Source organism: Silurus aristotelis (genome assembly GCF_946808225.1).
Source record: "Silurus aristotelis genome assembly, chromosome: 7".
NCBI lineage: Eukaryota > Metazoa > Chordata > Actinopteri > Siluriformes > Siluridae > Silurus > Silurus aristotelis.
Genome location: NC_139580.1, coordinates 25607509 through 25627896, shown reverse-complemented (window position 1 = coordinate 25627896; position 20388 = coordinate 25607509). Strand labels below are relative to the sequence as shown.

Sequence of the window (20388 nt, the reverse complement as noted above, 5' to 3'; positions counted from 1 at the left end):
TAAAATCGTACCACTATCTGATCAATTAGCTGCAGTATGCTTGAATGATTTTCGACTGATTGAACTCAGCAATATTGTTATGGTGTGCTTTCTGAAACTGGTTCTGAAGCACCTCACTGGACCTGCACCAGTTTTCCCATCGCCAGAACAGGTTGACAGACGATGCAGTTTCCACGTCTCTTCATTTAGCCCTTGCCCACCTGGATAAAAACAACACCTACCTCAGAATACTGTTCAATGACTTTAGTTTTGTCTTTAATACAGTCATACAGTGTAGATTTTGAATGATTTATCTACCTACCTACCAACCAACCACAATACAAACTATAAGTCAGGTCTACAAATACTTGGAAACTGACAAAATTATTGTTATGTTTGCCTGTCTAGCACAGGATACTGAAGTTGAGTGTAAGTTTCTATCAAATCCGATTCGAGACGAGACAAAGTCAATTTCTATAGCGCTATTCACAATAGACATTGTCTCAAAGCAGCTTTACATAATTTTTCTGTTTATTATACTGTTTACTCCTGATGAGCAGCCTGGGGTGACTGTAACAAGGAAATACTCCCTTAGATGTTATGATGAAGAAACCTTGAGAGGAACCAGACTCAAAAGGGAAACCCATCCTCATCTGGGTGACATCAAGGGTGTGATTATAAGTCTTCAAAACAATACAGAACACTGGAGAGTGAGAACCACCATGAGCACCGGAATGTAAGATTATGAGTAATGTTCTTTCTACAGTCTTATGCAGTCAGTTGAGGGTATGGAACCAGGAGCTACTGAGCAACTCAAAATCATCATAGATCCAACACCAGCTTTTCCATGCCAGAGCCTTTAAACATTCAAAGAGGTCCAATGTCCAAACTCTACATGAAGTGAAATCCAAATGGTGCTTTACGTCTCTAGATGGTTCAGGATGTTTGAGGGTTTGGCATCTTCTTTAAAGGTCCACAATCTTCATGAGGTGGGACACAACTGGAGCTGGCACAACCTCATGAAGATTGTGTCAGCTCCAGTTGTGTCCCACCTCATGAAGATTGTGGACCTTTAAAGAGGTGGGACACAACTGGAGCTGGCACAACCTCGGGATGGGTAGAGAAAGAGAAGCAGTGGAGGGGAATTAGCGTAGCTGCTGTTCATGATATTAACAGCACAAGTTGATAATGTGCATGTGATCAGATGTTCTGATGCACAAGGTTATGATATGTGATGAGTGTAATGTTTAGAAATCACTAAAAAGATACGTCTTTAATCTGCACTTAAACTGGGAGAGTGTGTCTAAGCCCCGAACACTGTTAGGAAGACTATTCCAAAGTGTTGGAGCTAAATATGAGAATGTTCTACCACCTTTAGTGGACTTTGCTATTCTAGGAACTACTAGAAGTCTGGAGTTTTGAGATCTCAAGAAGCATGATGGATTGTAGCATGTTAGAAGACTGGAGAGATACATGGGAGCCAGTCTGGAGGTCATGAATGCATGGACCAGATTCTCAGCATCAGATATAGATAACATGTTTCCTAGCTTAGCAATATTTCCAAGATGGAAGAAAGCTGGTTTTGTAATTTGGTTGATATGATTTTTAAAAGACAATTTGCTGTCCAAAATAACTCCCAGGTCTTTTACTGTTAAAATAGTATTTACAGTACATGCTTCTAAACACAGGTTAAAATGCTGTTTAACTATTTAAATTTCTGCATTTTCTTTAATGTAGAATTTGCACAAATATGTGCAATTTGCCTTCAGCGAAAAAAGCGTAATGCTTAAGGAAAAAACACACAAACATGCTCAGAAAATCTTTTCATTTTAGGAGGTTTATGAGATGCTGCTAGAGATGATGTGTGCGGACATTGAATTGTGTTTAGGGTTTTTTTGCTTTAGTAATGCCATTCATTCTTACTGTATGAGATGCCTGTCTGTGATGCAGTCCTCTGTTACACTAAGTTTCTGTATAAAATTGATGGTTTCTATCACAGTGGTGTCACAAATCACAGTTTTGAAGAGGTAGATTGATTCAGGTAGGACACCACTTTAGGCCACTGGTGTTTTGGTCAGGTGTCAACAAATCTTATACTACTGGATATGGTTTGGCTACGGAAGTCCTAAGAGGCCATGCATATAATAGTTGTTTTATAGTTATCACGGCATAACTTTCTTGTGATCTTGACATAAACATTCTTTCCTCTTGATAAGTATTTAATGGCATAAGACCATCGCAGAATAATAACCATAATAACTCCATGGATAATAACCATTGTAGCCACGCCATAATACTGTGATGATGCTGCCTCAGCTCTTATGCCGAATACAATGAAAAACTAAGTATTGATCATGAAGAAATAATGTTTGTTATGGCAAGATTACAAAAAATTTGAAAACAACTATTACGTCTAGATCTCTAGAAAGCAATCAAGAAAATCATATTATAATGCATGGCCTCTTAGGACTCATTTTATTTGCCTACTACTAAAATACTTCCATATTTTCTCAAATTTAATTCAGAATAAGGAAAAACTGCATCTGAACTTTTTCTTTTGAGTTTTTGGACTCGAACATTAGAAGTTAGAAGTAGAAATCCAGCAGGCGGATTAAAGAGCTCGTGTTCTAGTCTCCGGTCCTGTAGAGGGCGCTGTTGCCTGAAGCAGCACCTCCATCCAGGCGCCCATCCATCCGTCCATCCATCCTCCTATTCAGGTTACTATAATTCACGTTCGCAGGCGGTGGTATCGCGGTGGAGGTTGTGCAGCGACAAATCCAAAAAAATGTCCAGGGAGACCGAGCAGGTTGTGGAGGAGACGAGCACAGAGGAGCAGCAGGTCAGTGGGCCACCAGCTAGCATGCTTCTTCCCAATGTGGATGTCACGACGTCTGGAAACGGCGTTTCCGGCGTGTTTATGGACCTCCAGCTCGGTGCACGGCTCTGATACCATGTTCCTCTGAATGCCTGATCTTTGTCTAAACGTGCATTGTGGTTCTTAAAGCATACCTGGGATTTCCCACTTGTTGATGATCTTATTTCTTCTCAGTTTGCTTCTGTCTTTTGTTTATTCATTTCTATTACTTATATATATATGACTCTCCAGGAGATGCAGGATAAAGTCGTGAGTCCTGAGAAGGCAGAAGAAGCAAAGCTGAAAGCTAGATATCCTCATCTGGGGGCTAAACCAGGAGGCTCAGACCTGCTGAGGAAAAGACTCCAAAAAGGGGTATGTTTTTATCATTATAGGTATCAATCACGTGTATCATTTATCGAACAGGAGCCAAAATCGATTTCTGGAAACAGCCGTGAAGTCCATACCAATATATTTGAGTTGTGCAGTTTGCTACAGATGCAGCTTGCGAGCTTTGACTGGTGATCATAATATCAATTATTATAGATGTCTGTTTCACCAGCTTGAAATCTGATTGGTTAAAGCATCAGTTTATTGTCTTGTCATTGCCCCACACTGTTGATTCTGAAATTTTCAAGGCTGATTTTCTTCATCCCTGGCAACACATGATGGCTGAAATATGAGTGGAGATAAACTCTAATGTAAATATACACTCCTGGAAGCAGTGCAACTGAAAGAAAAGTGTGTATATAAGTGAAATATAAATCGTTGTTCCATTTGTTTCAGCAAAAGTACTTCGACTCCGGAGATTACAATATGGCCAAGGCGAAAATAAAGAATAAACAGCTCCCCGCGGCCGCAACGGAGAAAACCGAGATCACTGGAGATCACATCCCGACTCCTCAGGATCTGCCCCAGAGGAAGACCTCGCTGGTGGCCAGCAAACTGGCTGTTTGATACAAACTTTTGCTAAGACTTTCCCCATTCCTGATATTTTTGATCTCTGCTTTACCTCCATTTTATGTGTATTTTCTCTCTCTTTTTTTTTGGTTTTTTTGTGTGTCTTGTCTTTCCTAACTTTCTTTGGCCTGTTTTATTACAACAACGACGCTGTTTTGATGAAATGTTTGCTGCTGGGCGCCTCCTCGTTGACCTGTTTGTACACGGAAATGACGTTTTGGCTGTAGAAGTAGACCGTAGTTGCAATTTCTACTCCCAGATGTGAATGCACTGGTATCTGCCTGAAATAACTGAACAGAAACCATTTTTTTGTTTTGTTTTGTTTAGGATTTTACTAGTTTTACTCACTAGTTCATGTATGATTCATGTATGGCCTTTAAGGATAACGCTGTCATTTGTTATAAAGATTTACGTAAGATGACGAGTCTCGCCTGCCTCCTGCCTGTGATTGGTCAAACTTGCCTTAATGATATCCGATATATTGTCTTTGGGCAATATTTGCCCACTCAAGCGACAAGCTTGTGCTGATGTCTCTGATCTTCAGGTTGGGGCAGCTCGCTCATTTTCTTCCCATGTTCATAACAAGCACTGACTGTCACAACAACTTTTTTTTTTTTGGGTTTTTTTTTTTTTTGTAAATAAACTAGTTTTGCACAAGAATATCTGGGTCAGGTTGTTTATTTTCTTTTAGAAATCATTTTGTGTGGTTTGGAAATGATTCAGAGTGTTGTATGATTGCGTTAAACAGGCGAACATTAAACCACTGAAAAACGCATTCGATGCCTTTACAACTGCATTTATTGCAATGCTGCCAATGGAAACATCTGTCTCAGGATTGTGAGGATAGTGGACTCAACCCAGTTTTCAATTTATACAATATAAACAGTATAGTAGCATTGTAACCTAATATTAATATAATTTGTAAAAATATAGGATTCTTACTTTTATTATTATTTTAATATATACATTTATACAAGTGTTCTTTTTTTTCATATTTTATTAAATGCATTTTATTGACAAGTGTTAAATATGATCAAGTTAATGCTTATTGAAGAATATTTTAAGTAAAAAGTCCTTTATAAACTTCCATTGCTTGAAGAAGGATTTGCATCAGGGATACATTTATTATAGAAGAATTGATGTGCCATTAGAGAACCCCTTCATTGAGCCGGGGGAACATTGACACGTTGAAATATGTAGGCAATACCTTTATTCCTTTATTTTTTTTTTTTAGCTATAATGCATCCATAAAAACCTTTCTCATGTCAGGGTAGTGATTATAGTGGACTTTTACAAGCTGTGTGTTTGGAGTCAAACATTCTTCTGGAATGTCAATCTTCATTAAGTGAATCTTCAGCATTGCTGCTTTAAATATGACAAATATTATGCCTTGTCTTTACATGAATTATGAATTATATGTGAAATATTAATTAACTGCGATTCCACCTGAAAGAGTTGAGTTTAGGAATAGTTAGATCTAATACAGTAGTTCTACAGCGCTCTCTACTGTCGGTTTTAAGTAATGCATATGCTAAAAGTCTGATCAAAATACAACTGTATATATACACAAGAGTTTTTTAGTACATGTTTTTTGTTGCATAGCTTTTTTTTTTTTTTTTAATAAACAGAGGTTCATAAGCTATACAGTGCATCTGGAAAGTATTTACAGCTGCTCACTTCCACGTTTTGTTATGTTACAGCCTTATTCCAAAATGAATTAAATTCATCAATTCCCTTAAACATTTTACAAACAATACTCCATAATGACAACGTGAACGAAGTTTGGACGTTTTCCTGAGTCTGGTTCCTCTCAAGGTTTCCACATAGCACCATCTAAGGGAGTTTTTCCTTACCACTGAGCTACAATGATATCTTTAATATAGTGATTTCTGTAAAGCTGGCCCTTGTTAAAATGTGTGAATATAATAATTAAATTTTTTTGTTTTGCAGTTTAAAAAAAATTATGCATGAAATTAACAAAAATCTTGGAGCAGTTACACAATCTTCAGATGGCTTTATTACCTGTTCTGGAAGAAGTGAACTGAGCTTTGAGAAAAAAAATAAACAAACTCATCAATCAGCCCATTAAAAGTACCAACACACATACTAGGATACTAAATAGTATGTATAAATAGTAGGCGTCCTATTCCGCAGCAATTGTTGCGTTCTACTTTCACATACAGTTTAGTGCGCTAGTGTGTGCTTAAGCGTAAACATTCTTTACCGCTAGAGGGCGCCCAGACCGGCAAGACAGCAGAGCCATATGCTTTTATCTCACATCTACAACCGGCATTCATGCTTTCCTGGAAATATCAGTAGACTACTAGATGTCAGCGTTTGCCTGGTTTATTTTACAACTTGTTAGCGTGTCTGTTCGCCTTTGAGGAAGTTTTTATATTGGAATAAATCTTAATGGAAACACAGGCGCTCTACAACAAGGTAATTGACTTCCTTTTATATTGACATGTAACTAAGAGTCAGGAAATGTATTTTCACATCACAACTCAATGCTCACACTTCAGTTGTTATTGTCAATGTAGCAAAGATCAGTCAGTTGTTTTATTTTACATTTCATTGGGGCTGGAAGGATTTCCAGCTTACACATGATGAGCTAAGGATGCACTTAGAAGCTGGGAACAGATCAAGCCTTTAATGAAGAACATGAGGCCAGACAAACACAACTCAAACTTCTGATCCTTCCCATCCTACCTTACCTTATCCCATCTCATCCCATTCCTTGTTTTGATCCAAGATTCATAACCACCTCCTGTTTTTTTACAGTATGCCCGAGTTTGGATCCCGGACTCCCAGGAGGTCTGGAGAGCTGCAGAACTGACCAGAGACTACAGACCTGGTGATAGTGCTCTTCAGCTGCAGCTTGATGATGGCAGGGTAAGTTTCAGAACTAAATGTAGTTGTTGTCTATTTATAATCTTTATTATTATTTTTTTACTGAATGTACATGTCGGAATCACAGCAAACTTCAAGGTCATAATCCATCCAGGATATCAGGCTTTTTTCTTTTACTATTCCTTCTTCAATATTCAGAGTGCCTAGATGCCACATCAACACCCACTCGTTTGATAAATTTGGCCCTGACCATTCCTAACCTACTATTCATATTGATTCCTAAGGAGTTGGAGTATAAATTCGAACCCAAAAGCAGCACTCCGCCTCCCCTTCGTAACCCAGACATCCTGGTGGGCGAGAACGACCTCACGGCTCTGAGTTACCTGCACGAACCTGCCGTGCTGCACAACCTGCGCATCAGATTCGTCGACTCGAAGCTTATCTACACCTACTGTGGTGAGTCATTCGTTCACTGATATCGATATGTCATGGGCCACGTGCACTTCAGCTGTGTAAACTGTAGACTTTGGAGTGAAGTTATTAGATATGTGGATGGATTGCTGCAGTACAATCTAGTATCCTGAAATATATCTAGTGTTCTTGTGTAATAAGGAGCACTGGGGAACATCAAATGTTCATATTCGTATGCAAGGTTCCTTTATTTTGGAAAAAGTATGGAAATGGAAGATTATTGAAAAATATGTCTTTCTATACTATTGTCCTATTAAATTTTCATCAAAGATCGTAATATAACTTGTTATTGTTGGAATTAAAAATTATTATTTCAGATGTTAAATATGGTCTTGAAAATCTGTATATTTAAGTCTGGAAAAGTATGGATTTTTGAAATTAAAAAAATGTGTAGGAACTGTGCAAATACACTGCCACTGTACTCCCGTTCATTTTTCTGTTTTGATCATGTTTATAACGCTTCCACTTTGGATAAGGTTTTCTCTGCATTGTCATTTCAGCTCAAGACCGCTGTACCGCACCCTCAATGCATTACCACATCACACCCTGATACTGTATCCGTTTCTTCTTTATATCTTCTTGTTTCGTTTCGTTGGAGTGAAATGTCATTCTTATATTTAGGAATCATCCTGGTGGCTATCAATCCCTATGAGACGCTGCCAATCTATGGAGCAGACATCATCAATGCATACAGTGGGAAGAACATGGGGGACATGGACCCACACATTTTTGCAGTTGCTGAAGAGGCCTACAAACAGATGGCTAGGTAGGTGGAACTTAATACGGAGTGAATTTCACAATCGTTCACAAAACAATTGTCATTTCAGCCATATACAGTACAGTATAGGGTGACACAAAGCAGCATTCCCGCAGGACTATGGTACTACGTGAAAAAACGTACACAAACTAATGTAGATACCAGATTTAGTTCCACAAGCACAACACAATAAGACAATAGACACCGTTCCAGTGCAGCACTGACCAGTAGAGTAAATGTGTGCTAGTGGAAATAAATTGTCCATGCTGTAATGTAAAATAAATTTGGTTTACCAGCAGTTATTGGTGCAAAAAGTCTCGCTGAAGGTGTTTATTTGTTTGAATGTGTTTGTCAGTCCAGTTTATGTGTATTGAGGAGCCGAACAGCATACTGTATTCTCTGTGCTGATGAAAAACAACAAAAAATAAATTCCTGTTGTGAAGTAATACAAATCTAGCCAATGCTTTTTAAATTTTTTTATTACATTTTTTTTTAATTCGTCTTTACAAGGACACGGAAAGCACACAATGCAAATGTTAAAGATGGACAGGCTGTACTCGTAGGTGAAAAATTGGCCCAACATGGCAACCTATTAAGCATTTAATAGTCTAAAGAACAAATTTGTGTTCTGGAAATCATAAATCCGCTCTGATTTCTGCACATGTTTGAGTCTTGTAAGTAAATTACACACAGCTTTTTTACAGAATCAGTGTTCTTCAGTGCAGCTTTGAAAAGCTTCAATTAGCATTGATGAGAATATTTTACACCCAGTCATCTGTTGGATTTTCACACAAAAAGTAAATAAGTACATTTTCCATAATGTTTCTAGCTTTTTCATTTTCAGTTCACAAGAATATTTAAAGAAAACTGCCAATTTGTCAGTAAGGCCGTTCAAAGATCCTTTTGGGTTTGGCTCAATTTAATTGCCCAGTAACTGAATAAAAATCCTGATTTAAAGTCTACAATTTGGATTTCCAGGATAACTAAATGACAATTTCTCTTTGCTCTTGTCTAAGAGATGAGAGGAATCAATCCATTATAGTGAGCGGAGAGTCTGGAGCAGGAAAGACCGTGTCCGCTAAATATTCCATGCGCTACTTTGCCACAGTCAGCGGCTCTTCCACGGAGAGGAGTGTGGAGGAAAAAGTGCTGGCATCCAGCCCTATAATGGAGGTACCCTTCAATTTCTTTAATAATTTCATATCAATATGCGAAAACAAAGCTACGTAATGCTGCAAAATCATTTGTTAAGGACAGCTTTATATTGTTGTCATTTGATTTAATGTGAAGTATGAATGTAAATGAATTTTATATATATATATATATATATATATATATATATATATATATATATATATATATATATATATATATATATATAATTTATTTATTTCATGTAGCCTTGTGCAGGGCTACAATCTTGTCCCTGACGTCCTTTGACAGCTCTTTGGACTTGCCCATGGTGGTAAAGAGGTTTAAATATAAGAGGACGATTCTGTGACTGGGGTCTTGAGTTGTCATGATTCATGAGTTGATATTCGGAGTTCTTTCTTAAAATCACAGGACTAATTTGGGTGTGTGGGAGTAGAGGTAGAGGATCAAAAACGTATTTCACTTAATCTTAATTTATAACCTTTCTTTACATTTTTTAATGGATTTTATATATATATATATATATATATATACACACACAGTGCAACCTTGATACTTGCGGGGGTTACGTTCTATGACGCCTCGCTAGTAAAAAAAGAATCGCAAGGTTTTGACTTTCCTTTTGATGGTTCCTTTTACATGTACTTTACTGTATACTTAACAAAAATTGTGAATTTCTTGTCATAAATGTTTTATTTACTACTTTAAATTAATTACACAATAATAAAATAGTTTTCCGAACATTTTTGTGTCATTTATTAGTACAAACTCTTGTTTTGAAATGTTTCTCTGAACTTCGGCTTTTACTCTGAATTTTTCGTGAGTTATTCTAAGTCCGGTTCCAAATAAAAACTCGTGAACTATCGAGGTTGTGAGTGTCATTGTCGCGAGGTTAGCTGTTTTCCGAAAGGTCACAATGTTAGCTGTTCACCCAAACATCTGTGTGTACACAACAGTCTCAACAGTCACAACAGTCTGTGTTCAGGATCTCACAACTTCCCATTCACACAACTGCACTTTTTGACCATATACTGCACAGTTCTTCTTCTTCTTCTTCTTCTTCTTCTTCTTCTTCTTTCGGCTGCTCCCATTAGGGGTCACCACAGCGGATCATCCGTCTCCATACCCCCCTGTCCTCTACATCTGCCTCTTTCAAACCAACTACCTGCATGTCTTCCCTCACCACATCCATGAACCTCCTCTTTGGCCTTCCACTTTTCCTCCTTCCTGGTGGCTCCATCCTCAGCATTCTCCTACCAATATAACTCGTGTCCCTCCTTTGCACATGTCCAAACCATCTCAATCTGGCCTCCCTTACCTTGTCTCCAAAACGTCCAACATGCGCTCTCCCTCTAATAACCTCATTTCTAATCCTGTCCATCCTCATCACTCTCAACGAAAACCTCAACATCTTCAGCTCTGCTACCTCCAGCTTCACCTCCTGTCTTTTACTCAATGCCACTGTCTCTAAACCATACAACATCACACAGTCCTATACATTTTCCTTTCACTCTTGCAGACACTCTTTTTATCACAAATCATTCCTGCCATTTTTCTCCACTAACTCCACCCTGCCTGCACTCTTTTCTTCACTTCTCTAACACACTCTAATTACTTTGCACAGTTGACCCTAGATACCGAAACTCCTGTCTGACCTCGTCCGTTAGCCTGTTTATCACCACTGCAAACAAGAAAGGGCTCAGAGACGATCCTTGATGCAGTCCAACCTCCACCTTGAACCAGTCTGTCATTCCTACTGCACACTTCACTGCTGTCATACTGTCCTTATATATGTCCTACACCACCCTCACATACTTCTCTGACACACCTGACTTCCTCATACAATACCACAACTCCTCTCTCGGCACCCTGTTGTACGCTTTCTCTAAATCCACAAACACACAATGCAACTCCTTCTGAAATAATGCGTCTGTGGTGCTCTTTCTTTGCATGAAACCATGCTGTTACTCACAGATAGTCACCTCTTCTCTTAGCCTGGCTTCCACTACTCTTTCTCATAGCTACATGGTGTGACTGATCAACTTTATTCTGCTGTAGTTACTGTGGTTCTGCACATCTCCCTTATTCTTGTGTACCAGCACACTCCTTCTCCATTCCTCAGGCATCCTCTCACCTTCAAGAATCTTGTTAAACTCCATTGCCATCTCTCCTAAACATCTCCATGCTTCTACCGATATGTCATCTGGTCCAACTGACTTTCCACTCATCCTTTTAATCAATGCTCTCACTTCCTCCTTACTAATCCTATTCACTTCCTGCTTCACCATCTCCACACCATCCAACCTTCTCTCTCCTATTTTCCTTGGTGCTCAAAATACTTCCTCCATCTTCTCAACACACTTTCCTCAATAGTCAACACATTTCCATCTGGATCCTTTATTGCTCAAACTTGCAGCACATCCTTCCCAGCTCGGTCCCTCTGCCTGGCCAATCGGTACAAATTCTTTTTTCCTTCATTAGTGTCCAACTTCCCATACAGCTCCTCATATGCCTTTTCTTTGGTTTTCACCCCATCCATCTTCACCGGCTTCAACCTCATAAACGGCATCTCCAACTCGTCTTTAACCTCAAAGGGTCCTTGTCACTTCGCGAGTAATTTCGAGCTTGATGTGGGTAGCATTACGAAGACTTTACCTGCTGGTTAAAAATTTCTGCAGCCGTGCACCCTTATTATACAGAAGGGGATTGTTTTTCTTGAGCCTGTAGCACAATTCCCCAGAGTAAGTTGGCCTAAAGTGTGGAGTTTTGCTCTCAGGTCAAGGACATACTGAATTTTTGTTTTAAACAGGTGATGGTCGTCCTCCCAATTTTGCGGATGACACCGAGCACTCTGTGCCATGTTCGTGACATGAAGGCTGTGGTGAAATTACACGGAAGAGTTCCTCCACAACACTATGTGCAGAGGTGTTGTGAAAAGGCACTGCTTCCGGGTATCGCGTTGCATAGTCCACCAAAACTAACACAAAGCGATGCCCTCGTGCAGTCCACTCTAATGGGCCGACCATCATTCCAATTCTATCTAAGGGGACCTCGATTAAGGGTAATGGGGACACAAAGGCGCTTTTAGGAGGGCCGGCGTATGTCAAAAGCTGACATTCACAGCAATGTCACACACCATCTACACACATCGCCGTGAATGCCCGGCCAATAAAACCTGGTCCAAGTTTTTCTCCTGTCCCAGGTGTCCAGCCATCGGTTATGGTAAGCCGCATAAAACAAAAGCTCCCTGCGGGTTTTGGGGACCAACAACTGGGTTGTTTTTTTTTTTTGGGAAAGAAAGTGCAATTTCTGTCTGGATTCGTTGACCATTGATTACTTTTACTTGGTTAAAGGCATGCCGGACGGTTTTGTCTTGTGTCTGCTCTAGCGGGAAATCCCAGAAGAAAATTCCTCGGAGAATTAGTGAAGGGGTAAGGCTGGGACTAACAACCACTTCGACGCTGTTTGGTTTTCTCCACCAAATTGTACCGTGATGGCCACTAGTGGATATTTGTGTCCTTGTGCACACATTTCCCCTTTACATGCAGTATTTACCAGGCTTTGGTGGATTCAGGTTTTGAATAGACCGCCATCCACCAAAACCCGAAATCCACCAAAGCCTGGTAAATACTGCATGTACACCAAAGCCTGGTGTATAACCTCTTGGTTGTCACTGGTATGTGGTACATTCCAGCTCATTTAGGGGTGGCCTGTGGTGCGTCTGGAATCCGGACCATCACCCTGTTGATGAGTTATTGGCTTTGGGGGGATTGCCCCCCGTTTCAAGGGAGGGGAATAGGAGGAGAGCAGGAGAGGAACACTTTAATCGACACTTCGGTCCTCGTTCAGCAACCACTTCCGGCAGTCATTGCAAAGCTGCTGAGCAACAGAGCGTGAGGGAGCGGAAACGCTGTCTGTGCCACTCTGGTGTCTGGCCCACCCAATGGAGGACCCACGCTTTTAATCCATTTTCACATGATGAGGGAATACAGTTTTTGCTTACCATGTGGGGTTTTTTTTGTTTGTTTTTATAAGCGCAGTTTATTATTAAAATTTGTGATCATAAACATTTGAACAGTTTACATTTAAAAACGATTTGGAATAAAATGCCTGCCTGGTTAAATAAAATATAAAATTATATTTTATAAGGTTTTCTGAAGATAAAATAGAATAAATGCAATACACTTTTGTATTATATTGAGTAAATCGAGTCATCAATTAAATTGGCACAAATTAAATTAAGTAAAATTAAAGAAATAAAATGATTTAATTACATAGTTTGCATTTATTTTAATACCCCTGGCATTGTTGTGCATGTTTTCAAGATAAATAATAAACAAACTCACTCAAAGTGCGGGGCAGAGACTCGCATGTAAAAAAGTTTGCATTCACATGTGTACCGAACTGAAACCCTGTACTGAATACGTGTACTGTTACATTCAGTGTGTGTTTGTATGTATGTGTGTATATATATATATATATATATATATATATATACAGTTCAGACCGAAAGTTTGGACACACCTTCTCATTCAAAGAGTTTTCTTTATTTTCATGACTATGAAAATTGTAGATTCACACTGAAGGCATTAAAACTATGAATTAACACATGTGGAATTATATATGGAATTATATACATAACAAAGAAGTGTGAAACAACTGAAAATATGTCATATTGTAGGTTCTTCAAAGTTGCCACCTTTTGCTTTGATTACTGCTTTGCACACTTTTGGCATTCTCTTGATGAGCTTCAAGAGGTAGTCACCTGAAATGGTCTTCCAACAGTCTTGAAGGAGTTCCCCGAGAGATGCTTGGCACTTGTTGGCCCTTTTGCCTTCACTCTGCGGTCCAGCTCACCCCTAAACCATCTCGATTGGGTTCAGGTCCGGTGACTGTGGAGGTCAGGTCATCTGGCGCAGCACCCCATCACTCTGCTTCTTGGTCAAATAGCCCTTGATGCCTTCAGTGTGACTCTACAATTTTCATAGTCTTGAAAATAAAGAAAACTCTTTGAATGAGAAAGTGTGTCCAAACTTTTGGTCTGTACTGTATGTACAGTATATATATATATATATATATATATATATATATATATATATATATATATATATATATATATATATATATATATTATATATATGTTTTTTTTTTTTTTTTGTTTGTTATTCTAAATGGATTTAATGTCTTTCTATCCAGGCAATTGGAAATGCAAAAACAACCAGGAATGACAACAGCAGTCGTTTTGGGAAGTACATTGAGATTGGATTTAATAGGAATTACCACATCACAGGGGCTAACATGAGGACATACCTGCTCGAGAAGTCCCGTGTTGTGTTTCAGGTCACTTTTTTTTCTTTTTCTTTTTCTTATGTTCAGATTCTTCTCCACTTTTTCACCGTGTTTCAGTCAGACACCTTGTTTATGTTTATAAAGGATACAATCCTCACCACTTTAAAAAAAAAAAAAAAAAGTTTTTATTTTTTCTTCAAAATAATATGATTTTTTTCTCAAAACTTTTTTGCAATTCCCACCCATATTCTGACGTTTGATGAACATTAACAGTATCTACACGACTAAACGCATTGCCCTGCTGTGACATAATTAGCTGATGGGATAGATGTATGAATGTTCGTGTTCCAGTAAATGAACAGTGAATGTATAAACGAAATAAAATGCAGACAGTAGTGATTGTTAAATTCCATAGAAGTAATAATAGTAGTTACAACGATGTACAAGAAAGTCATGTGTACTCTATATTCTTTATTTCAGGCAATTGAAGAGCGCAACTATCATATCTTTTACCAGTTGTGCGCCTCTGCCCATTTACCAGAATTCACAGCTCTGCAATTAGGTATAACTCCTGTTCTGTTTGGCTTATATGACTTTTGACTAAACATTACAGCTCTCTCAGGTCTCAGTAAGAAAAAATTATAATAGTAAGAACGGAATGTGATCATCACATATATTAATGTTTACAAATTTATTTTTTCATATGGCTGTGTTCTATATTACCAGCATAATTCTGCCATAATCTGTTAGTAATTACTGAACTGATTTCGGTTCATTTGATTTATCCCTCTGATTAATCACTCTCTGTTTGAAGGCAGTGCAACTAAGTTTCTGTACACTAATCAGGGCAGAAGCCCTGTCATAGACCGAGTGGATGACGTTCAGGAAATGCAAGTCACTCGGCAGGCTTTCTCACTTCTGGGTAAAGTAATCGCATTTTGGTTTTGTGTCTCTCAAAAAATGTGGTCAAGTTTAATTAACCGTGTTATTAACAGTATGAATCTCTATGGCAGGTATTAATGAAAGTCAGCAATTGGATTTGTTCCAGATCCTGGCTGCCATTCTTCAGCTGGGAAATGTAGAGATGATGGGCAAAGGCTCAGGAAACTGCAGCGTCTCAGTGAGTACAAGAGAGATGATTATGATTCATTGTGACTTCCGAATTTCATTTCTTGCTCAGAACTATAAGGGAATAGTATCCTGCCTTCAGGCTATGCGACATGTATTTTGTCTCACATTATATATAGCTTATAATATATTGTGAGGAAACAATATATTAACTATAAAATATATTAAGGAAAGATGTTACTACTGCAGTTGTTACCTTAATCTTATGCACTTACAGTATGAATCTATGAAAACCATATGTTGAATTATTTAAGATTTTTTAAATGGATTAAATGGACATAAAATAAAGTTACTGGTCTCTTTCCCAAGTTTAATGTACCACAGAATTGTTTAGCTTTATCATGCTAGAGATTTTTATACTATACTGCGAGTGGATTTAATATTTTCTACTCAGCTTCGTTTATGTTCTTGAAAATATATATTGATTTCAGGTGGAAAATAGTCACCTGGCTATATTCTGTGATCTGCTAATGGTGTCTCCTGAGGCCATGGTCCATTCGTTGTGTCATAAAAAACTGAAGACTGCCACAGAAACCTTCAATAAGCCTCTGACCAAAATGGAGGCGTTAAACGGCCGTGATGCCTTGGCTAAACACATTTATGCCAAGCTTTTTACTTGGATAGTTGGTCAGATCAATAAGGCTCTGCATTCATCTAGCAAGCAGCACTCATTCATTGGAGTGCTAGACATCTATGGGTAAGTAATGGATTTATTGACTGTACATGGCTGCTTTTATTAGAGGGACCGCACATGTAAGACGTTTTTGTAGACAGGGTGAGGGAAGCATGATTGAGATGATTTGGACATGTGGGGTATATTAGTAGGAGAACGCTGAGGATGGAGTCGCCAGGAAGGAGAAATAGAGGAAGGCCAAGAAGGAGGTTTATGGATGTGGTGAGGGAAGACATGCAGGTAGTTGGTTTGAAAAAGGCAGATGTAGAGGACAGGGAGGTATGGAGACGGATGATCCGCTGTAGCGACCCCTAATGGGAGCAGCCGAAAGAAGAAGAAGAAGAAGAAGACATGCATTTGTAATGTTTATAATAGTTTGAACAACTTTTTCGCATAAAATTGTATTGTTACATGTAATATAGTGCAGCTAAATTGCTGGTAAGTCATGTTCTTTGTGTGTTCAGGTTTGAGACGTTTGAAATAAACAGCTTTGAGCAGTTTTGTATTAACTACGCTAATGAGAAACTCCAACAGCAGTTTAACACGGTAAGTGCGTTACATTTACAGCTTTAGTATTTGCAGCCACGATCAAAACGTTTTTTACGATCAAAAACCTAAAGCCTTTTTTTTGTATTTTTGTTTAACCAAAGCATGTGTTCAAACTGGAGCAAGAAGAATACTTAAAAGAGAAGATCCCATGGACTCTGATAGATTTCTATGACAATAAGCCATGTATTAACCTGATTGAGGCCAGAATGGGCGTGTTGGATCTGCTTGATGAAGAGTGCATGGTAAGTATCTACACCTATTTATATTTTCAGATTCTGGCAACTAATCCTCCTTCTATCCATACATCAAGTTTTCTATACATCTTAATTTTTTTTTTTTACTAACCCATATACCCACCCACCTAATCACCCAACCTGCCACCTCCCCATCCATCTATCTATCCTTTCATACACCTATTAATTAGACCAACCATCCATGCGTACAGCCACCCACACAACCACAAAACAATCATGCATCCATTCACCAGTCCGTCCATCCATCCATCCATCTGTCTGCCCAACCATCCACAAAATCACCCACACATACGAGGTGGTATCAGAAAGTTTAGAGACTAGTTTTGTAACACGCCAACAGATGGCAGCACAAGGCTGCACACACAGTCACAGGAAGCACCAACCATCATAAGTCAGTCTGCCAAAAGACAACGACCTGTGTACATTGGGCGCTGTAAAAAGAGCAATTGTGGAAATTCTGAGTGAAACTATGCACCCTGTCACCAAGTCTCACCTGTCTCTTCACATAAGTTCACCGTTTCAGTCAGTATCCAGCATGAATCGCAGACGGTGCTTGACACGCATCGAAAAGAAGACTTACAGGATACATTCCAGAAGTGGCAGGAACGCTGGGAGCACTGTATTGTTGTGCAAGGGGACTATTTTAAAGGTGATAGTGTAAAAACATAGATAAAATAATGTACTTTCTTGTAAACGGAGCTAGTCTCAAAACTTTTTAATATCACCTCGTCCATTCATACATATACATTGCGACTTGACTTGACTTGGCTTATAAAGCCAGAGGACTTTAATCCATCCATTTCCTTTATCCATGATTTGTTCATTCATTTTTGTTGCTTTAGGTTCATGGAAATGACCACACTAACACACACATTCTATCGTGTTTTGGCACTTTACTTACTTATACTTTTGTTAATTTTCATTTCTAATTCGCCACAAAACCCCCAGATGCCAAAGGGATCAGATGATTCATGGGCAGAAAAGCTCTATAATACCCACCTAAAGAAGAGTGATCATTTCGACAAACCACGGATGTCCAACAAGGCCTTCATCATCAATCATTTTGCAGACAGGGTATAAAACTTTTTAATGCTTCAGAAATGGAACATCCTTTATAAAATATAATTCAGTTTTTTTTTTTATTCATCTTTATTGCTCTTTGTTTAATTTCTGCTTTAGGTGGAGTATCGATGTGAAGGGTTTCTGGAGAAAAACAAAGACACAGTAAATGAGGAACAGATAAATGTCCTGAAATCGAGTAAGGTTTGTCCATCCCGAATGAAACTGTGCAAAACTACTACTACATTTTTCATATGTAAAAATGTTCTTGGAGTCTTTTCGTGTTAAAAAGTATTTGTCTTTCCATGCACTTTTTTATTAGTTTGCTTTGCTTTTGGAGCTCTTTCATGAAGAGGAAACAGCTCAGAGCAAAGTTGCTTCAAGTCGAACAAAGATCACGAAAGTGGGCCAGTCTTTTAGAGAACACAAGAAATCTGTTGGGCTACAGGTGATGATATTTTGCTGAAGCTTTGGTTTGTTGTAGAAAATGTAAATACAGCATTGTATTTAATACTGGTTAACACGGCATTAATGTTTCTGCATTGTCTCCTCCTTTTAGTTTCGAAACTCTTTGCAGTTGCTAATGGACACTTTAAATGCCACAACTCCTCATTATGTACGCTGCATAAAGCCCAATGACCAGAAAACTCCTTTTGTGTTAGTATATTGAATTTCTATCCATCCATCCATCCATCCATCCATCCATCCATCCATCCATCCATCCATCCATCCATCCATCCATCCATCCATCCATGCATGCATGCATGCATGCCTAATTGGTGTATGTACTTTTTAAACAAAATTTAATATTCTTGTTTAATCTGAATTAACACATATTATTGTTATTTTATTCTCTCTCTCTCTCTCTCTCTCTCTCTCTCTCTCTCTCTCTCTCTCTCTCTCTCTCTCTCTCTCTCTCTCTCTCTCTCTCTCTCTCTCTCTTTTTCTTTATTTCTTTCTCTTTCTCTCTCTAGAATGAACCCCATTAGGGCAGTGCAGCAGTTGAGGGCATGTGGCGTACTGGAGACTATACGCATCTCTGCTGCAGGCTTTCCATCCAGGTTTATTTATTAAATATATGCATATTTAGTTTAATGTTCATCTTGTTAGCAGACAGTGTGTGTGTGTTTGTGGATTATTCAAAATTGATAACTTGTAAATGCCCATGTGTATCTCGCTGAATTTTCTTCCATATTGTAAAGGGATTAGATCAAATTATGCCTTTGGTAGTGGAGGCATTAAGGGTCATCCATCTGTCTTTTCAAGTGTGTCATCCTTGTTTCTCGTTAGCACAATATCTTGAAAACAAGTGGGTGAATGCTTGTAGAACTGATATTGAATTGTATCCTGGAGATAAACAGATTTGACCTTATGTTCGCATTATTTAATTATATCTGCAGTAAAAAGATTTGATGACTAAAACAAATGAATACACAAATGTTTGCGTGCTACGAAAATACAGAGGATTTTTCGAAAAATTGTCGAAATAAACAAGCTGTATGTCCTAAGATCTTGCCATTTGTACACTGTATTTAAGGTGGACTTATCAGGAGTTTTTCACTCGGTACCGAGTTCTGATGAAGCAAAAGCACCTGCTGTCAGACATGAAGTCAACCTGCCAGAATGTTCTTGCACAGCTGATAGCGGTATCTCGAATTCCTCATGCTCAGATATTAATAATGGTTGGTTTTCATGGTCTCCTAATAGCATGCAGTATTTCTTCTCTCTTCAGGACCCAGATAAGTACCAGTTTGGAAGAACTAAGATCTTCTTCCGGGCAGGCCAGGTGGCATATTTGGAGAAACTGAGGGCCGATAAACTGCGTGTAGCTTGCGTCCAGATTCAAAAGACCATCCGTTGCTGGGTCGCCCGGAAGAAATACCTGCGTCTGCGCACAGCTGCTGTCACCGTGCAGAAATACGCACGTGGACACCAGGCTCGGGCGTAAGTGCATCATACTATATAAGGCAGAGGATGCTACAAACTTCAACTCACTGTTAAGGTAGTTGCTGACTAAAACATGGCACTGTTTAATCTCCTCAGCTTGTGTAAGTTCTTGAGAAAGACTGAGGCAGCTGTGGTCATTCAGAAGTACCTGCGAAGGTATGCAGCCAGACGACTTTATAAGCAGAAACAAGCAGCAGCAGTGCTCCTTCAACGCCTGCTTCGTGGCCACAGAGCCAGACTGCAGTATAGAAAGGTATTGAATTCACTTTATACTATAAAAGTTTACTCATAGAAATTATTAAGAAAGAAACTCCTCACACTTTGACTTTGGGCTTTAAATTGGATGGATTTTTTTTTTTACAAACAAAGGTTTGAATTATGCAGTCTTTGAAAAAATCTTTAAAAACTTACAAATTCTAGAGCTTGAGTCAAGTCTCAGGGTCTGGAAAAACCTTTTACATGTTGT

The 20388-nt window shown here is 38.7% G+C and overlaps 2 protein-coding genes across 2 annotated transcripts in view; both read left to right on the top strand.

Moving 5' to 3' along the window:
* The first annotated feature begins 2638 nt into the window (after positions 1 to 2638).
* Positions 2639 to 4453, top strand: arpp19b (cAMP-regulated phosphoprotein 19b). The gene is made up of 3 exons (XM_083545667.1): positions 2639 to 2818; positions 3086 to 3208; positions 3620 to 4453. Exons 1-3 carry the CDS (start codon positions 2765 to 2767, stop codon positions 3788 to 3790), a joined length of 348 nt encoding a protein of 115 aa, XP_083401793.1. The 5' UTR covers positions 2639 to 2764; the 3' UTR covers positions 3791 to 4453.
* Positions 4454 to 6041: 1588 nt separating this feature from the next.
* myo5ab (myosin VAb) overlaps positions 6042 to 20388 on the top strand; it is a 29636-nt gene continuing 15289 nt past the window's right edge. Inside the window, exons 1-20 of the mRNA XM_083546096.1 lie at positions 6042 to 6232; positions 6575 to 6685; positions 6928 to 7099; positions 7736 to 7880; positions 8888 to 9044; positions 14220 to 14363; positions 14793 to 14874; positions 15127 to 15234; positions 15326 to 15432; positions 15872 to 16137; positions 16578 to 16659; positions 16764 to 16904; positions 17865 to 17990; positions 18096 to 18179; positions 18298 to 18423; positions 18535 to 18632; positions 18950 to 19036; positions 19513 to 19621; positions 19708 to 19919; positions 20019 to 20175. Coding sequence (XP_083402222.1) covers positions 6206 to 6232; positions 6575 to 6685; positions 6928 to 7099; positions 7736 to 7880; positions 8888 to 9044; positions 14220 to 14363; positions 14793 to 14874; positions 15127 to 15234; positions 15326 to 15432; positions 15872 to 16137; positions 16578 to 16659; positions 16764 to 16904; positions 17865 to 17990; positions 18096 to 18179; positions 18298 to 18423; positions 18535 to 18632; positions 18950 to 19036; positions 19513 to 19621; positions 19708 to 19919; positions 20019 to 20175 — 2541 coding nt within the window. The 5' untranslated portion in view covers positions 6042 to 6205. The remainder of the gene's footprint in view (positions 6233 to 6574; positions 6686 to 6927; positions 7100 to 7735; positions 7881 to 8887; positions 9045 to 14219; positions 14364 to 14792; positions 14875 to 15126; positions 15235 to 15325; positions 15433 to 15871; positions 16138 to 16577; positions 16660 to 16763; positions 16905 to 17864; positions 17991 to 18095; positions 18180 to 18297; positions 18424 to 18534; positions 18633 to 18949; positions 19037 to 19512; positions 19622 to 19707; positions 19920 to 20018; positions 20176 to 20388) is intronic.